Here is a 21,433-nt window from a genome sequence, read left to right as displayed (position 1 = left end):
TATATATTGTTTGCTAAAATAAAAAACAAATTTTCCAGACTTGCATACATCAAGCTGTAGGTCTATACAAAAGAGCATTCTAAGAATTTCCAAATGACCCATCAAAAGTGGGAGTAAGGGGTCTAAAACCCCCTTTTTGTAGGTTCGAGCATATATTCGAATATAACTTTATTCTGCTAAAGAGGAAAGAAGACACTTTTCCTCTTAGGCCCGGTTTTTCAGTACAAGTTCAACTCAGTTTGTCAGTTAAACTACGCTTAAACTTATTCAGCAGTTTTTCAGTTTACTTTAACTGAAGTTTAAGCTAAGCTTATGCGGCCGATCTGGCAATGTTAAACTCTAGTTAACCTATCGGTGATTTGCGTTCGTTCGAAACGGCGTTGAATATACCCAAAAAGCATTTGGGCTTGAGTACCATTACAGCTCATGTTGATAACTAGCATACCTCTAAAATTTCAAGAGTTGTTACGAAACAGTGGCTCAAGTGTAAGATTCCAATAGTACAGTATTTTCACGAAAATAAAAAAAAAAATAATATGATTTATTGTTGATTAATTACGCTTCATTTTATTCTCACCATAAACAGCTGTTGGCTTTGGTGGTACCACCTTGGAGATTTTTTTTCAACTTCACCTCAACTCGATATCCAATGTCCATTTGAGAACTGAACATATCTCAAAATCTCCAAAGGTTGGCTAAAAATTTGAAAATGCTAATGACGTTGGGGATCAACTCGAAAACTATAAATTTTACAAAATTTCACAAAGTTTAGATAGTGATTGGAGAATGAAGTTGGATATCAACTTGAGAACTATCTGGTTTAAGAATAACTAGCTAATGATATTTTGCTGGAGAAATATCTTTTAAATGTTTGTTGGGTAAGCAAAATCCAGCTGTTGTTGTATCCATAAATTATCTAGACATTAAAAAACCAATGTTGCCGTACAAAGAAGCCTACCCCAAAGGCGGCCTTAAACTGTGACTGGAAAACTGCTCAGTATTTTAACTGGAGTTTAAATTTGACTAGAAATTAAGCAAACTTAGTGTGAGCTTAGCTTCACCAACTATCGAAAAACCGGGCCTTAAACCGGCACATAAATGGTTAATTATCTCTAGAAACGTGAGATAAATTTTGCAAAATGCATCGAAAACATAGTTGGGGATAGTGCATTAAATTTTTAGTGCATTACACGTTCATTTGTATTACACTATTTTGGAAAATTTTGAGGGCGCACAATTTCGTCAGGTTAGTAATAGTTCAAGCTTTCTCCACAACGAAAGATACTTGACGTGGTCTGACTCTTTGCAGTTCTTGTATATTCGATTGGACCTATACGACGTTGAGAAGAGTATATTTTCATCACTATCACACAGTGTTGCTATTGTTACTTTTTGCTTGTCTTGGGTCCATCTTTTTTCCTAAAATTGGGGAATATATTTTGACGCATTTGAAATAATGGAATTTCCGCCTTTTTAACCTATGGTGTTAATTTGAAATTATCATATATATAGCTACTTTTACTGCATTTAGGGCCGTTTTCTCATGTGAACTAAAGCACAAATTTTGTTCATAAAAAAGTTTTTGTCGGACAGATAAATTTTAATCTTTACTTGAGAGAACGGCCCTTAAAGTTGTAAAATAAATTTTTCATGTCCGTTTTACAGTAAAAGTTGTCCTGATAATTTTTCAAGGATCCTTTAATCAATTTCATACAGTTCGGAGTTAGTGCAAAACCATGTAGGTCAATTCTCCCCAAATTTTTAGAAAAAAATTAAAAAAGGAGGAAAACTCAATTTGGAAGAGAAGCTCAGCCTTAATCTCCTCGAATAAATGTAGCCAAAATTACTATGTATTTCCTTACGGTAAACTTCAAGGTTCCTTTTGGAAATTTGTTTGTTTATTTTTATTGTATTAGGCCAAAATATGTATTAATAATAATTTTTATAAGTGTTTGTATGTAACTGCATTTAAAAATATAAACTATTTTGTAGGTACAAGATCAAGGTGTTGATCCGAATTTGCGTGATGGCGATGGTGCTACACCGTTACATTTTGCTGCCTCGCGAGGTCATCTTTCCGTAGTTCGGTGGCTGCTCAATCATGGTGCAAAACTGTCATTGGATAAATATGGTAAATCGCCAATTAATGATGCAGCAGAGAATCAACAAGTTGAGGTAGGGTGTGCATTCATAGCATATATATACAATTTACACTACATTCAAATATGTATGTATGTATATTAGACGGATCAAAAAAACATGTGAGCAAGACAGGTTTGATTTTGGCGAAAAAATTTGATCGTTGAAAACAGTCGCTGAGAGTTTTTATACTCGCAAAGATCGGATGTTCTCGAATGGAATTAATCCCTACCATGACCGCCCGTTTCAACACATTTTACAGCTGTTTACTTGCTCGCTTTTTAATACACATCCACCATCCACTAGCTTTTCAATAGCTTTATTTATTTATAGCAGATATTTAAGAAAGAGTTATTTTTCGGACTTCCAAACTGAAGATCTTAGGACGTTAATTGCGCCTTTAAAGGCACTTATTAGGGGTTAAAAAAGTGAGATTTTGCCAGATTTTTATCTCCAGTTCTGTGGTTGGGCCTTTTTCACCTAAAATAACTGGAATATACAGTTTCCTTTTATTTAGCATCTCTCCGAATAATTTTTTGGGATCATTTACTTTGTTTAAGCTCTTTTAAATAAGACGTTTATCAAATTTATGAAAAAAGGAGTTTAAGATAGCAGCAACTCCATTTATTTTGGATATGCAACTCATTTGCAACTTGTCAATAAATATACCTCCTACCACAGTACTCATCTTAGCCGACTGACAACGAAGGTAGTTACTGCTTTTCCAGGATCTTAGACTATGTGAAAGACCGGCGTTTCATATTGTAACGAATTTTGGGTAATTCCTGAGCTTTATACACCTTCTGCTAACGTTGGAATAAATAACTCCAATATTCAGTATTGCAATTTGGTCTTTATTTAGACTACTTTGGGAGTAGTACAATTATACTTCATTTCACAACTAATAGCGTGTTTAAATCAAACTGATTACTGATTCCTCAGCTTGCGCTGCTTTTATACTCTCGGTTTTCTCGTTCGACCATTTCTCCTAAGGTCTAGTCATTTCGCGAAAATATGTTCGAGAACAGTTGTATCTCATGCTTGGTTGCCAGCTATATACATGTATATTTGTAGTTTATGCTTTTCTACTATGTGAGAGTATCAACTTCTGCTCTTAGCTGATGACTACATATGTGTATGTGAGATATTCTTCGTCGCCATCTATGTAAGTTGAGCTGCTTGCTGTTTTTGTTGTTGTGATTATTTACTACCCAACAAACATTTAGGTTGTAAAACGATTAGAAGACGAATCGAATTCTAATGTATTTCTCTAAGGTAGAAGGTTAGAGCACGATTTGCGAAACTGTAGCATTCTCGGGAAAAAGGGGACATCGTTCTCGATATCGAGAAAAGGGTTAGAATTCTAATTGAATTCTAACGTCAATTTCAAATGGGATTCTAATGACAATTTTGAAGTGATGCGCAATTAAAATCAGTTATTTAAAATGAGCGAAATTTTCATTGTTTCATTATATCAAATACTTTTACTTATAAGCTTATAAATCATAATAAAATAAAAACAATTCAAAATCGTATCATATGCTTCACAGTTTTCAGTACTAGTTATTGTGTTGAAATTTTCACTTCCACTTATTTCCTCAGTATTGAGCTCGGCATTGGTTTGAAGTACGGATGAGGAAGCGTTTTCTTCAGCCATTCAAATGCCACTTTAACAATCTGCTCGCTTTCTCTTTTTAACTTTTTTTGATTCATTTTCACTTGTTAGTATTTATTATTATAAATAATCGATAACTGTAACAAGAATCATAACATTGCATTTCTAGTGTTATTCGAATCGTTTCACAGTCGAATTCTAACCTTGTTTTTGATTCGAAATGCATTAGAGAACTACATTAGAATTATAATGTAAAATTACAATATTTCTCTAACGTTAGAAACTGTGTTTGCTGGGTAACAGCATAGTGATATTCTTGAACCATTTTGGGACTGCGACCAATCTAATACACACACGCACACACTCATACAAATATTTATACATTTGCTTACATATAAAAATCCGTTATTTTCAAATGCTCTCCTTTTTTATATTTTCCTTTTTCAATTTCTAATAAGCACAGTGTTTGAATGTATTGGTGCAACATGGCAGTTCATTGGAGTTTAGTTGTCGCGACAACAACGCCTTTCCGCACCAGAAAACTTGTTCCTCATCCAGTAAACAATTGCAGGAGAAGACAAACTGCAATTTCAACTGTAGTGGCGGTAATAACTGTATCAGCAATTGTTCGCATGGCAGTTGCAATTCAAATAGCAGTAAACAAACTAGTCGCAGCAATACTATTAAGTCGAAGACATCGTCAACCATGAGCTCTGATGTTGAACCATTTTACTTGCATCCACCATCCGGTGTCATGGCCCACAAACGCGTCGATGCCATTTATGCACATTCACAACAGTCACGGTCATCATCTGAAAAATTGTACAATGGGCAATTAGTGTCAAATGATGGCTTATATTTTAATCCAATGCGTAATAGTTTTTTTACTCCTTCATCGCCTTCTGACAGCGTATCTGGTGAATCATTCTTCCTTCATGACCCACAAGAATTAACTTATAATCGAGTACGAGAGTTATTTGATTCGGACTGTAGTAGCGTTAGACATTCGAAGCTCAAACTAAATCGCCATAAAACTCATTCCCAAAATAAAAATATGAAATCGAATTCAACAAATAATGCTATGACAGTACAAGCAGACATTCATTCGAGCTCAAGTGGTACCGGTAGTGGGTCAGAAGAATCAATTTCTGCTTCCATTCAGTCATCGAGTATAAATTCATCAAAAGCGAATAATCTCCGGAGTCACAGTTTCAATCTTCATACCAAATGTAATAATCAAATTAAAAGTCGCGACCAAAATTCCAATTCAAACATCAATGTTAAAATGAATACCAACAACAGCAATAATAAAACGAATGATAATACAATGTCTGGACTTAGTTACAATAAAAATAATATTTGCAATAACAACAACAATAAGAAAGATAACCAACATCAAACTCCTAACCAATTAAACGCAAATTATTTTAATAATGAAAATTCATACGATCATGATTATGAGGATATAAATTTGGTTCGTGAGGAAGCTCGAAAAAATCAACACAAGTACGGTTCGGGGCGATCAAGATCTCGCGACAGTGGGTCACACTCGCGCTCAGCTAGCACTTCTTCTACCCGTAGTACGGATGTTATACTGCAGTATAGTAACCATGTAAGTGATCTTGTCATATCCATAACCAGTTGGTCACACATAAGAGTCAGCTTACGTAGGTAAAATCTGGTTTCCCACGCTTCACAAAGGACGCACAGATAGAATGAAATTTTTCCAATTCAGGTATTAACGTATACATATACATATGGTCCTATGTAATAACCGCTTAAGTCAACATAAAGAAATTTATTTGTTAAGGATGCCACGTACAGCAATAGCACAGTTGGTCATAAGCATCCAATCGGGGTCCTCCTATAATGGTCAATTGAATGCAAAAATGTGGTTACTTTAATTATTTGGCATATTTTGTGCCTTATTGACAGTTTAGCGATGTTCACCGCGAGTCCGCCGCCGAGAAGGGTATTATAAACAGTATTTCAATCCCTTGTCGGAAAAAAATACTTATATAACTATACGAAAATCTGTCTCTGAAACAATTTTCATACACATAAGTAGTATTCAATTTGTAAGATGTTTTGGAGTATGACGGTTATGTTTCACTTCTCTGAGCTGTAGGTTCAGTGTATAGCTATAACCCTCATCTGGTAAAAATATGTGGCTATGCCAATTTCTAAGTTATTTCGTGTTGTCGTTTCAAAGTTGTAGGCGAGTAATATGCACAGGTTCATTTTTATATAGATGGTTTTCTGCGTTCTTGGTGGAGACAGTTCTTGGGTATTTTCGCGTTGACTAATTCTCAACCGGCTCCGATTCGGCCAGTTCTGATAATTGATCGGCGACTATCGATTACCGATGCCTTGAAATGTCTATAAACTATTTTTTTTGTAACAGGTACAGATCGAGTTGCGAATTGTCTTGGTCTAAGATGGTATTTTTTTGGAACTTATTCGTCATTTTACTACAGGGAAGTAATAAATTTCAAGGCTCATATTTTATCTGTAAGACACTGTGTGCTTGAAATAAGTTCAAATCAAGGGTTTGATTAATATGCATTTTTTTGATGAGTGTGTCTATGGCATTCAGGAACCATCAAAACCAAAATCCGCGACCGGGTCCTTTCTGAGGTTAATATCAAAAACTTTCCCAACTGTTATTTAGGCATACAATTTAAAAGGTCTATATATCTTCTCTATAAAAATTAGGACTAATTAAACCTTCGATTTAAAATTCGGTGAAGTACACCGTGAAAAGGCGGTAGCTTGTAAGCATTAACGTTTTTGTGGGCTGCTATGACTCCCAATGATTAATTAATTCTGAAAGAATCTTAAAATATGAAACTAACTTGATGGCTTCGGCTAGGATGTATGTACTAACTTAAAAAAAAGTTCAAGAACTGAAATTCATTCACATTATCAACTAAAGTGGTTATTCTAAAAAACAACAGAAAAACAAATTTAATCAAGATCAAGATTATCTGCAAAAATAAAACTTTGCACGTTCAACAGAAATTCTGTTGGTTCATTGTTAGAAGTTTGAGCCTTAATTTTAAAACATTCATTGGTTTAAGCAATTTTTCAAATTCAAACCCTCTCAATTTACTGCTCTGTTTTCTAATTTTATTGGGTTTAAATTTCAAACATAATTGAACAATTCGCCTATAATCTCCAAAGTATTTGAAAACCAAACCAAAAAAGTTTCAAAAATCTAAAAATAGAAACTTGTATTTACGTTTGGTTTCAAAACCAAACCCAATATTCTTTGTATTTCTATAAATAGAATAAAGGAAATATCAGTTTCTTTGAAACCGCCACCAACAAAAACACAACTTTAACACATGATTACATACAAAGTATGTACTGTGCAAAGAATAAAATATGCAAGGAAGGCAACTGGGATAAGTTTACAACAACTAAGGCATGACGTGGCTAAATGCGTTTATAACACTTCAACCAGCGTCGGAGTGCGGGTTCGGGTCCCACACCCGAGAGAAAAGGCTTTGAAAAGATTTACAAGATTTAATAGAAACAGCTCTCGCCTTGCCCGTCCTGATGTCACGTAGATTTGAATTGGTCACAAAGACCCTAGCCATTCCATTTTTTTTCATATATATTTCTATGTTATATCATCACTTAATAATATTAGATATTCATTGTTTGTAGCTACATATTGTTATTAACCGCATGCACGGCTAAAATTTGAGCCCTAATCTGAAACATTTCTTTACTAATGTATGACCAAACCAAATTTGGTGTAATATTTAGACAAATTTCTCTTTTTTGATTTTTCTTTTTCTTGGTGTTTTGTTTTAAACCTTGTGAATCAAACTAAGTGTGATATCTTCTGCATAGACGTCAAAATTCCAAAGTGATTGGAGCACCTCACTTGTAATTGACTATCGCTGTCTCATTCTGTATCTCTTTCTATCACCCGCTGAAGATAGCCGGCCCTATGCGCCGCCATATTGAACACCCTGTCAAAACGATAAAAATTAGCCACATTGAACATCCTGTCAGGCAGTTGACAGATAAGATATCACACTTAGTTTGATTCACAATGGTTTTAAAGCAATTTTGAAAATTAAACTTATGGCTCAGTTATGTATGTTTGTATTTTAAGCCGGATAAAATTAAAGAAATGGAGTAGTAAATTAGGAGGTTTCCAATTTGACTCAAACAAGTTTGCAGTATTGTTTTAACCGACCCTAACCTTTAACTCTTAAACTAATGTATTAATTTCAGAATATGAATAATAAACACAAGAATGATGCACTTAATCGAAATAAATCCCAATCAGCCATAGGATTACATAGCAAATTCAAATTTGAGCAGACGTGCAAGGAAAGTTATACCGTTAAAAACGTGAATCTTAAAAACCAGCTCAATACAAATAGCAATAACAACAACAGCAGTGGTGGCATTAAAAGCGATACTTATGAAAGTGTATGCCCGATCGAGGATGTGGCCGAACGTACAAAGCAATCGAATAAGAACTCAATTATTCGAAATAATGTTGATGGCGGCAACAGCATTGGCTTTGGCAACTTTCCCCCACATTCACCATGCAATAACGATAGCAACTCTAACGACCGTCATTTGAAGCGTGTTTCTTCTGCACCCCCAATACAAGCCTTTGCAATCGGTATAATTCATATTTACATATATGTTTACATTAGGGTGGGCCAAAATGTGTATTGCTAATTTTTTTCGATACCTTTCGCAACAGATTGAGCGTCCTTTTAAAATCTATAAAAAAAATTGCTACAGCAAGGCAATGTGATCAGTTTTGAGTATGTTTACAAAGTTTCCACATTTCAATTCTGCTTATGAAAACAGAATAATTTCACTTGGAACTCTTTCCGGGTTTTGATGTTGTTATATTTTCTTTGTCAATATCTCCACGATAATAAGATGTAAATATGATTATTCTAACCTAATTAAAATCCCTGTTAAAAATCTATTGTTTTTTAAGTAGAGCTGCTTCACAGCATTGAACCAACTGACTTTTTTAAAAACAATTTGGCCTTACCAAAGGCATTTCTCTTAGGCTCGAGTTATCAATGCCGTTTTAAGTTAACTAGAGTTTAATCCGGCTCTTTTCGTCCCTTAAATTACGAAGATCAACAAGATTTTATGAGAACAGCCATAGCGGCAGATTCAGATTGAGACTTTCTTTAATAAAAAGCTTAGATTTGCACAGAAAAATTGAGTCTTAGCATTCAAAATGGCGTGATTAAATTCTAGTAATGTTTAACTGTAGTAAACTCGCACTGAAAAATCGCTCCTAAGTGCACCTATCTTCCAAACACATTTGATTGCAGTTTCCTTTATCACGTTTAATAAGCTCCCTAAATTTACTTATGATCAATGAATGATCCAATGTGCTTCCTCCATAAAAGTTTATGTAAAAGCAAAATCTGCCAGGTGCTATTTAGGACCCGGGGTGTTGATCCTCCCTAATGCAAGGTCATACAAATAGATATACAAGTTTATATACATACATACCCACATATCACCTACTTTTCCTAGTATGCCGCTTTTGCGCATATCTCAAAAAATTTAACTTTTGATTCCGAATTTTTAGTCAGATTTGCAGGCAGCAGAAGTTCTGGAGGAAGCGTGCTTAAGCTGCAGTCGCGTCAATATATATATTGATAGTCAGGCTGCGATAAAGGCAATAATCTCACACAGTACTTCATCAAGAAGTGTTCTGGAATGCAAAGAAGCATTTGAAAAACTTCGCTTAGGCCGGACCATACATCTTTACTGGGTTCCCGGTCATAAAGGGATAGAAGGTAACGAAAAGGCCGATGAGTTGGCAAAGGAGGGTGCAACACTCGCTGATTCGACGATAGACGTCCCAATCCGCTTAGGAGAAATCAAAAGGAAACAGGAGTTGCATATGATCCATCATGAAGGAAATGCGTGAACAAAAGCGCGGGGCTGCAAAATGTCTAAGATAGTGTGCAAATCCTACGATATTAGACCCACAAAGTGGCTCACATCCCTGAAGAGAGATGACTTAAAGCTCACGGTGGGCATACTGGCTGGACACTGCCTTCTGGCGTCACATGCTTATAAGTTAGGCCACGTAAGTAACAGCAAGTGCAGGAAGTGTGAGCTGCAGAAAGAAACGGTTGAGCACGTTCTGTGTTTGCGTCCTGCGAACGCCAGGACAAAGCTCCAGCTATTAGGGGCGGCAGAGTTGCAGATCTCGAGTCAGTAATTAAGCTGGGTCCTAGAAAACTGCTAGTATTTGCCAAGAGGACGGAGTTATTCTATAACCTTTTAATTGGGGTTCTTCCGTTTAGTCGTCAAACGAATTCTGGTAACACTATGGACACATTTAGTATATGTGAGGTCTTTATTGACCGGTCAATTCAATCTAACCTAACCTTGCCAGTACCCCCTCAAAAACATTGCGATTATCAAAATATATCTTTAAACTTCCCAATCAATCACCATTTTGCACATCCCACCTGCAGACCTAATGGCCAAAAATATAGCGTTAACAACAACAAGCATCAAGCTTTAAGATCTCGCGGTCGATGAAACGACGGTAGACGTTCTATTCCACTTGCGAGAAATCAAAATGAGACAGGAGTTGCAATAATATAATAAAAATACATTTTTTTCCAATTTTTGCCCACCCTAAAATAAACATTTACGTATGTATGTATGTACATATTTATGTGCACATAAGAAATGAAACTTACTAGTTTTGCACGACTTGCATTCTAATAATAAAATTGTAGCTGTAACACTTAATCAAACATACGTACAAATGTATGTACATACATACACACATATGTATGTGTTTGCTTATACTTCGTTATAGCAAGTGGACCACCACCTCCCCCGTTACCACCTCCGGTAAATGTGCCGTTACACAAAAATTCTCAGTCAAAAACAACAGAGTCTTCAAGCTTGTGCCTCAACAACTCAAATATAAGCCTGGATAATATAGACTCCGATTCTGGTCTGGAAGTTATAGAGGAGCCAAGCCTACGGCCATCGGAGCTAGTCAGAGGAAAACATAATCGAACCATGTCAACAATTTCAGGTAAGTGGTACGCATGGTATTATACGAGAGTAAATGATAGTTTCATATCAAAATGTGTTTCTAACTAGCGTTCGCGCCAGACTTTGTCCTGCCCAATAATTGGTTTGCCTAAATTTACCTTTTTCCAGTTACATCTCACTCCCAAACCCGTTCCAACACCCATTTCCACCTCAATTTTCTCACCAGAAACTATATACCAAATATAAGACAAGTTTGAAACCTTCTGCATATACGTCAAAATTACAAATAGAACCGATCGCCTGATTTTTAATTGGCTATCGTGGTCTCATTCTGTGTATCTTTCTATCAACCGGCTGAAGGTAGTCGGGCCTATGCGCTGCCGTATTTAACATCCTGTCAGGCAATTGACGGATAAGATATCACTCTTGTTTTATCCAAAATGCAATAACATTTTTGTGATTGTAGCAGCGTAAATGTGACAAGAAAAACTTTAAATTTAGGTACATTCGGTGTTTGTGAGTGTACCTAGCCTGTAGTAGCAATATAGAAGTATTTCATATATGTTTGTTCTGGTTTAATGTCAAAAACGTACTTCACCAGAAGTTGGAATGTCAAAGCAGTTAAACAAAATCGAATTATTTGATTCGAGATTCGATCCGAATATTCGAATTAGTCGAATAAATCGAGTTATTCGAATATTTCGAACAGTTTGAACAATTCAAATAAAAACATGCTTCAATTTTAAATAAATAATACGTTCATTTCATTCTATTTTACACGATTACTATAATAAAGTAGTCTATTTAAGATTTAAATTCTTTAAATAATTCGATTTGCTCTAACCAATCAGCTGAAATCCTACCTCCACATATATGGTTCCGCCATGATGAAACTATTCAGCTAGTTGTATCGTTTTTTTCACGCTTGCTTGCTTAAAAATGCATTTATATTTATTCGCTTTTATTTCCAATATTTAGAAAAAATCTCCTCAGGCGAAAATTGGAAAAAAGAAATCACGCGATTTTTTTTTTAAATTTGATAGCCAATGATATTAAAATTTTTTAAGTGTTATCCTAATAGAAAATTATTATTTGGAATACAAATTTGTATGACTTTTTATTCCAAAGTTCAGCATTTGCAAAAATATTCAGAATCCTTAATACTATGCAAACAACGGGACGTATGAGCAACATTCAATGCATCTCCGACTGCATTTTTAAATTAGTAAATGACTTCATCTATATAAACGAAATTATTAAGTTGATTTCAGTTAAGAATCAACAAACCTTATATATTTTGTTTGACATGTGTTTGAAAAACTTCCTAGTTGCTCGATTTTTTTATTTGATCAATGCGTTTTACATCACGGATTTGCTCTTAGCAGAGAATGGGTTTTCATTAATTCGTGTTATCGTGAGCAGACTGTATTTATGTATTTTGTATGTACGAATATTTTATTTTGTGACATAAATAGCATATCAAAAGTGAATTTAAAAACTTAACGGATCAAAAATCTTAAACTGGATCGGCTGGTCCTGTGGCTTTCCTTATTTCTTTCTCATATACACCTTATATAGGGGCATTTATAACGCCCACCAAAAAATCATATCAGCGATTTTAACATATAAGGACTATAGCGACAGCGCTACTTGCTCTAATGGCAGATTAGGTAATTATAATAAATATGTAAGCCTCTCAAAATAACCGATACGAGACTAATTTCAATGCCAGATTTGGTTAAAATATGAGCGAGATTACAAAGAACTGTCCTTAATAATTGTTTACTTTTTGAAAGTTTTCTTTTTGATTTATTTTTATTTGAAATATTTAAATTTTTAAGTTTCAAATTACATATTTTGTTTTGACAACTGCAAAAAATTTGGTGCATAAATTTGTCATCTAGATCGCTATAATTTAATGTCTAGCAGACTCATGGAACAGAAACTAGAACGCCTCAGAACGAGAACACAACACAGTTGGTGAAGTATCTCCACCTGGCGTCAGCTAGAGCAGCTCAATAAACGAAACTATAAATTGCAGGCCTCATGTTTTAAGAATATTGATCAAATGGGTTTTGTTAACAGCCTATCAATAAAGGATTCAAGCTTCGATTCGAGCTCAAGACCAGAACAACAATTTTTATGAAAATTATTGTTTTTTTGTAATTTGTCTGTAATTGAAAAATATTTTTTTAGTTTTGGAATAGAAGGTAAAAATGTTTTTTCTATCTGAAAATTTTTTTCTACTTACTATTCCAAAAATAAAAAAAAATTTCAATTAAAGAAAAATTTAAAAAAAGCAATACTTATGATAAAAATTATTTTTCCGGCCTTGAGCTCGAATCGAACCTTGAGTCCTATTGATCAAATTAAATAAACTACATATGAGTAGTACAATTTTTTTGGCGGCTATATACATTAATGTCTACCATTGTGGTATAGAGGTAATATTCTAGTCTTCCATACCAAAGATCCTAGGTCCAAGCCCCGGTAATAGAAAAATCCAAATTGTGCCATGAACAGCTTCTCAGCAAAAAAGCACCTGCTTTAACATAAAAAATTAATTTTCGATTGGCCTCAAACTCTTTAATCCTCAAAACTTAAAAGAAGAAAAAACTGGATTGTGTGGATCTGGGCTACCTCAGTTTCTAGACAAGCTTTAAATTTTTATAACCTTTAAATTAAACAAGCCAAAGTTTACATTTCTTATTTGTTGCACATGCTAGATGCTTCAAGCACCTTTTCTGGGAGGTAGGGAGAGTGAACCGTGTCGATTTGGTGCGGACAAAGTTTTTATTATTGTCTGGTAAAATATTGTGACGAATATTAGTGACACTAATTGATACTCCCATCACTAATCTGATACTAAGTAAATAAAGCCACAACAACAATGAAGCAAGGTGCTACACTTGTATGTACGTAAACGAATAAATCATTATGTCTACACATATGTACGTACACGCAGCAGAGAAGAGATGCACAAACACATGCATATATCTTATCTGAGATGCTCCCAAAAGTATGCAATCGTAATTGTGGAAGTGTCGCTCACAAATACACGCATATGAGAAGCTATATACGTGCATCTGTAGTTATAATTATATGGCGGTAACTAAGTAAATTCTGGAAGCGCCTAGAAGATGCCACGAGGAAATCACAGAGTATAAAAGCACCAGCGGTAGAGTCAGAATCAGTTTTCAGTTAAGCACGCAATCTGTCGGGCAATAGATCAGTTTCATTTGAGCTATCAAGCAAGCTATTCGTTGCAAAGTATAAGTGTTATTGTGAAGTACTTTCCTAAAGGTCATTTTTCCATTATTCAATATTGGAGTTATTTATTCAACAGTTTAGCGATAGGAACGTTGGCACAAGATTGGAAATAAGGGGAATTGCAGTAAATTCTTACAATATTTATTTGTAACAGGCATATTTTTTATAATTGATTGAAAGCGATGTACAGAATTCTGTGACATTTATGTCCTATAAATTGAGTAATGAATTAAGGCAGTCCTCCGACACGAAGACGAGGTGCCAATTCCGAGACGATCCTTCAAAGCATTCCGTAATTACCTTTCAAAAATCCTGAAATGCTGATATCGGAAATAATTACAAAACAATTTGGAGATAGGCTTAAAATGAGAAAAAAAAAACAATCCGGAGATAGTCCCGAAATCGTCTCAAACGATCCCGAAGTTTTAAATAAGCCACAGCTTTTTTTTCAAAAGAGTTTAGGTCTCTAGATCGACGGAAAAAATTGTTTTCAAACTTTGTATGCATTATATACCCGTAGAGCAAATCTACACATTGCGTCAATGAGATTAAAAAGGCAGATTAAATCTCCGTAATTTTTTCAAAATTTCCCAAGTTCATTCAAGCGAATCGGAATGTGCTCTGCTATTGCATCGATGTGTCAACTACAAAACCGTTGAGAAATTTTAAAACAGGCGTATGGATGAGTCAAAATACAAAAGCCAAGTTTTTAGCAGGAACTGAAGATTTTAGAGTTGTTTGAAAACTTACCCAGGTTTGTGTTCTACTCAACGAGGCCTAAAAGCAAAGTAGCATCGTTCCCCAAAATGTTTACTATTGTCTATTTTTTTTTTTTGTACACTGTGTAATTAGTATTAAACTGGTTTATTACATAGGTATGTATGTATATGTATATGTGAAATGAGTCCCGATATATATTCACGAATCAAACCTCTCAAAGAAAGTAAAAATTGGCTGCATTAAGACAAATCAAAAAAATATACAGTAAAAATTAAATGCATACTGGTATATAATACAACGTACATACTTATGCACATGTTTGTATGTATGTGAATGCAATTGAAAGTGATTGTGAATATGGAAATGGTCAGTTTTACTTGGACAGGTTATTTATTTAACCACATAACTCAACAAATAAAAATGTCCACTACAGCGGTTATAAATTCGCACATATGTACATACATATGTAAGTCCCAGTAAAATATCGTTGTATTACGCTGGGAAGAGGCTAAGCTCGGATAAGACTTTATCGGATGTCGTGCAACTGAATTAGGGATGCAACAATCAATCAATCTCCATAATAAATATAATTCTTTATCAATTTTCGTTATTTAAAAATGAATTTTTGAAGAGATATGCATAATTAAGTATTCAATTACTTAGTATGGGTGCTGACACGCCCCTTCAAGTATCTATATTTCAAGGGTGTTTACAGCCTATGACTATCCTTGACATTCAATCCGCTAACGGCACAACATCATACATACGTACATAAATTTTTTGAATTTTTTATATAAAGATTAATGATTACTCCATTTTTGCTAAGGCTTTGTACATACATATAATCTTGATCTTGCATATATGTATTAGAGGTTTACGCCGATCACTTTATCGGCGGCGTAGGCGGCGCACCGGCGTACGCCGGTGTTCTTACTTTAAAAGCTTGATTTTCTATTTAAAAAAATAATATTTAGGAAAGGTTTTGTTTATATGTATTTAAGGAAATCAACGTGTTGGCCATTTCGGAAAGATCCGGGGTTTTTGCATCAAAATATCGCAGACCGTTCAAAAATTTTCAGGAGTAGCTCCTTGCGAAGGGATTGTCCCTCGTTCGCATGTTCAAGAGAGGCTTCGAACCTAACCCCGGTCTTTGGAATTGGTACTGCTGCGTCTGCTGAAAAGAAATAGAGATACATAAAATAGTCACACTTTTGCCTGTATATCTCGTGCAAAGCGTAGTTTCACCTAGGGTTAACTCCTAATAATCGTCGCGAACACAATGTCTTTAAATCATTTGTCGCTCCTTGGCGGTCACGCATAAAGGCGACTTAGGGTTGCTATGAATGGTCTATTAATACTCATGACTATCGTGGCACAGGGCGCCTCCAGTTTTTTCGGCTGTTTTTAAGAGTTAAAATTTCCGATGTGCGAACAGTAGGAATCCCTACCACCAGTCGCTACCACGCCTCCTGAGCCTCACACCATATGCCAGTAGCTATAGGACTGCGACTTCGAACTCATACCTTCGTCGACGTCACTTTCCTAGAAGCTCTAGGTGTAGCTCCAAAGACTTTCCAATGGATGCTTTTGTCGCGCTATGCTGCCGAGCTACACTTTGAAACGTTAGGGAGTGACTATTCGGCCACCCTCGAAATCATAAGCAGTCTAAGTGGATGTCATTGCGTCATGGGTGAAAATCCGTATAATCCTCGGCGCATCTACATAATTAAAATTTTACAAGGACCCTGGATAAAATTTTTAAAATGTAAACAAAAGATTGCAGACGTTTGTGTTCACAACATTGATTTCAATAGTCTTCGTTAAATCAAATTTAGAATGAAAGTCGACGGATTTTAAGTTGAAAGTTGTTAACTATTGTTTTCCGGCCTTACGATATAGGAGCTCATTATGGATGACCGCGTAGCTTCAGTTTTCAGACAAGTTCGACTGTCCGCTGTGTTAGGGTAATATCACGGTCATTAGTTCCACTGTCTTGGGAAAGATTTTGCTTCACCACTTTGAGTGTTCTTGCGAAGGACAAAGCTTCACCTGGTAAATATATGTGCCTACGTATTCACAATTGTAAAAGCAGCCGTAACGTGTAGGTGATATTTAAACTTGGTTGATAGGCTATAATCAATGTGATTCACTCCAAGGGACTAGTTTTGGATAGGGCCGCCAACTTTAGGAAATGTCAAACCGGGAGACTTGGGTGTTGAAGGATGAAGTGTGAAAATCAAAATTAACATTTCAGACGCTATTGTATAGTTTCGCAAATAAACAACAGATGTTTGAATGTAAGCCCAATTGATTTTTCAAACCCTTCTCATAAGTACATATATCCTCAACTTAAGTATGAGGTAAGAATAATTTCAAAGGAGTGTTTATGCCCCTAGAACCTACTAAAGGATTTTGCATCACTGATTTCGCTTATTCTTGAGGACAGTTTAAAAACATGTTCGCCTTGAGTCATTTTATTTGAATTAATTGTTCATTATTAATTTTTTCAAAAATGCAAAGTGAGCATATAAATTTATTATATAACTTTTCTTTTAGTATTTTGTTTTAATAACTTGCTGAATTGGGTGATGGAAAGTCCGTGTTAAGCTGACATCGAAAGCGCCTGTTATTTTAAATAACTTTTGAATAGTTATAAAGAGTTAAATTTCGCAATTAGTTTCTTATAACTGGCAGTGATGCGCATCCGTTGATACCACTTTCGACCATATCCGACCAATTTTCGACATGAACAATAAATGGCCTAAACAGTCTTAAACGAGTAGAAAATATAGTAACGCGCCGGACGCCGCCGCCGTCGCCGCCGCCCCGATATTTTTGACATTCGGCGGCGGCGTGCGAAAAACGACGAAAATCGGCGGCGGCTGCGGCGTTCATCGGCGGCGTATATCTCTAATATGTATGTATGTATATGAATAATGACATAAACCAGTGTCTCAAAGCTTTCGGATGGTAACGAACTCAAAATGTTTAGTCTGTTACATACATACATACAACTGTACAAACACGGGCGCACATATTGCTGTAAGTTTAAATCAACTGTTGTTGTAATGTGTGCTGCAGAAGTAGAAATGACTTTGACAACTAATATTCCGCCAACATGAGCGCCTGCTGCAATCTCTTATGGTGTCGGACATTTTAGTTGCATTGATGGCATCCTCTGAACCGTTACTCGATATACTTGACCATCGCATTGTTGGTTGTTTAAACCAGCCAAAAGTCAAATCGAAAATTGACTGCTAATTTGTGCATTGCAATTAATTAATAAAACAACAAGTTGTGCAAGTGCTTTCATTTTTTGTTGCATTCATGTTAGGCCAAAAAAAATTCTCTCGTCGAAATTATTTCACCTTAAGATTTTCCACTTTTGATATATTTCATATTCGTTGTAAGTACTTAAATGCGTATGTATGTAAGGTCATGAAGTACGTACATGCATATACATATTTATTATTATATTCATTATTTGGGAAATACAATAAGTATATATACCTAACATTTTAAAATGTTAAACTAAAACTGCTTTTGAAGTGTTAAAGGTCTCTTCCACTTTCTGCGGGGTCAATGGCTTTGTTGTGGGATTAGGCTTAACAAGTTACGACGCGCAGGCAGAAAACTCACATTCAATATTTCAGCGTTTCATCGTATGAACCAAGAGATTTAATAATATATCCATTTGGGTTTGACTTTGGTTAGGCTTCGGTGTAAAAATATTACAATAAAGTAATGATTGAATTATTATATGCAAAAAGGATTTCAAGAAGTTAAAAATGTATTCAGATATATATAGTGGACAGGAACGGACAAAGAAGAGCGTAACGGTCGCTACATAATAAACTTAATAAGCTTTGTGCAACTCGTAAAATTTACGGACTAGTTTTCTCTTCAAACAGACCGACAGGGGGACTAGTTTGCGTTAAAGCACACAGACAGACCATCATATCTAAATCAATACAGCCCGTCATTCTGAAAATTTCTGTACACGTATTGATGGATCTACCTTTTCTTCTTTAATTTGCCCGTTCATTTTCGTGAAAGCTATAACAATTTACAAATAAATACAAGCAGCCACCGACAAGATTTAGGCAGAGCTTCTCTTCCAATTTGCGTCGGGCTTCTTTTTAATTTTTCCTACAAATTGGCGGTACGGAAAGTACATGTTTCATGATGACTCCGAGAAAAACCTGGTAAACTTCCTAAATTACCTACTCTTTTTTTTCAGCAAACAAGAAGGCAAAACTTCTAAGTGGCGCCAACGGCACAAATTCTCAGCAACCTGTTCCAAATACAACGAACGGTGAAATCCGCAATTATCATGACAACAATGTTTGTGGCAGCTATCAAATATGCAATGATCAACATGATGCTAGAAATCAAACACATCATCAACATTTACACCACTCAGATCTTCAACAACAAAACCAACAGTTACAACAAAACTCGCCTAACTTACAAATTTATGGCTCGTCAGCTGAAGATCATTACGAGCTTCAACAGGCACAATACGGTTATAATAACTCTAATAACGGTACCCAGTATTCACGTCCAGGCGGTCCAAATTTAGTTAATAAACAATTAGTTCTGCCCTTCGTGCCACCCAGTTTTCCAAATAATTCTCAAGATGGTATCACTCATCTAATAAAACCATCCGAATACCTAAAAAGTATAAGCGATAAAAGGTCATACCCATCATCTGCAAGGTAAGTAACATTTTAACTACTTTTTTTTAATTATAATAGTGTAACGAATTTTGGGAAATTCCTGATTATTTTGCAGCTTCTGTTATCGTGTCCAATAAATGACTCAAATATTCAATAATATAGCAAAATGTTCTTTGTTTACCCTACTTTGGTATTAGTACTTCACAATAACAATTCTGGCATATTTCACTAATAGCGTATTAAAATCAAAGTTATTTACTCTTCCTCGGCTTTCGCTGCTCTTATACTCTCTGTTGCCTCGTTCGCCTACTTCTCCTAAGGTCTAGACTTTTCACGAACAGTCTTCTGGGACAGTTGCTTATTTATTTCTCATTTCTGTGGTCATATCCACGTTTGGCTTCTTGTTATATGCGAGTATACGTGTGAGTAATAGCTTCGGCACTTTAAGCTGCTGTTTACATTTATTTGTAATAACGTCTGGGCTTTAGTGACCTCTCACTGTTGCCTTCTATGCATTTGTGTATATAATATGGCTGAGCAATAAACGGTGTATTGCTGTGTACTTTTATGTGTATCTGTTTTCTCTTTCTTCTTCGCTCTTAGCTTTGCTGTTTACATGTATGTGTGGCTGCTTATTTCGCTGTATTTGTTAATTTCCCTGCAAAAAATAGTGCGACTAATCCCTAAAGAGACCGGTCCCCGATTGAACTCTTTTGTCTACATTGGGGCATAATTGATCCCCTCTAGTCACTTTTGGGTACAATTGGGATTAGTCAGGTTGAAATATATGTAGCCCACTTCAAGAAACGTAAAAAAGCGGCAACGAAGTGAGTTAAATAAAAAAGATTGATTCGAATTATTTAAGAAAAATGCGGAGCCCTATGCCGAACCTAAATGACTTCAACCATATGTTCCATTGTCGTCGACCCATATCTCTTTGAATGAGTTGGCGACTTAATAATTTTTTTACATGGATGTATCTAACAATTTTTTGCAAGTTTTAATATTGCGTTTAAAATGTACATAACCGCGTACCATAGACTTTTTAATGAGAAAAGAGATAAGTCTTCATTCGTTCCCATATGGGTACAAAGGGGATTGGTCATATCGTTCCCATTCGGGTATAAATAAGTAAAATAGTATCTTCATAGGACATGCTCAAACAAAAGGGAACAGTTAAACTCATACAAAGATATCAAAACCGGCATTAGCCGCATACTTCTTTGTGACTCATCCCAGACTCATCCTAGACTAATCGCATTTTTTGCAGGGTTATTTACTAGCAGCATAGTGACTTATCGAAACTGCTAATATTCATTTTGGCGAATACAAAATCGAAATACATACATAGCTACTCGGCGATTATATACATTTTTTTAAATCAAATTGGCATAACAATTTCACCCAGAAACTCACTATTTTGTTTAATGTAATAATTAATTTTTAATATCCCCAAAAAAATGCCAAGCTTTGAAAATAAGAAACAAGTTACAATGGACGGAGCCATTTCCTTCTTATCTTTAAGGAAAATCAAAATAAAATGTATGCGTAGATGTTGCACCCATGATAAAGATATCACAAGGTAAAACCGATGAGAGGCAAATGACGTTTAAAAAAGATGTTTAATTCCTCACTACTCTCACAGTCAAAAAATAATAAGCAGACATTTTTTTACCTTAAAATTCTTAAGCGGTGGAAAGTTGTTTTTATGCCGGGCAAGAAACTATAACGCTCATAAGTAATCCTGACTTTCAGTCCCCGTTCCGGACTCTAACCAACATTGTGGAAGCTTAGCAGGATAGGAAGATTCCTTCCCCAGCGAGCTGAGGGGCTAAGAATACTGTTGCGGTAAAGCCGCCTGCCGTATAAGGTGACATAGCAATTGGGCTTTAAATTACCTACTGTAGAGCACCCAAAACTTATGGGAACATTTGCTTCAACATACATGCATAAGCGATTGCAACCAAATCCACTTGCT

At 35.4% G+C, this 21,433-nt stretch overlaps 1 protein-coding gene across 12 annotated transcripts in view; it reads left to right on the top strand.

Moving 5' to 3' along the window:
* f (forked) overlaps nt 1–21,433 on the top strand; it is a 231,506-nt gene that overhangs the window by 170,238 nt on the left and 39,835 nt on the right. For all 12 annotated transcript variants that reach the window (XM_067778484.1, XM_067778483.1, XM_067778490.1 and 9 more), the window contains 5 exons: nt 1,993–2,175; nt 4,218–5,366; nt 8,006–8,405; nt 10,602–10,826; nt 19,017–19,494. In XM_067778484.1, coding sequence (XP_067634585.1) covers nt 1,993–2,175; nt 4,218–5,366; nt 8,006–8,405; nt 10,602–10,826; nt 19,017–19,494 — 2,435 coding nt within the window. The remainder of the gene's footprint in view (nt 1–1,992; nt 2,176–4,217; nt 5,367–8,005; nt 8,406–10,601; nt 10,827–19,016; nt 19,495–21,433) is intronic.

Source organism: Eurosta solidaginis, chromosome 4 (assembly GCF_040869045.1).
Source record: "Eurosta solidaginis isolate ZX-2024a chromosome 4, ASM4086904v1, whole genome shotgun sequence".
NCBI classification, from domain to species: domain Eukaryota; kingdom Metazoa; phylum Arthropoda; class Insecta; order Diptera; family Tephritidae; genus Eurosta; species Eurosta solidaginis.
This window is presented reverse-complemented; position numbering and strand designations above follow the sequence as displayed.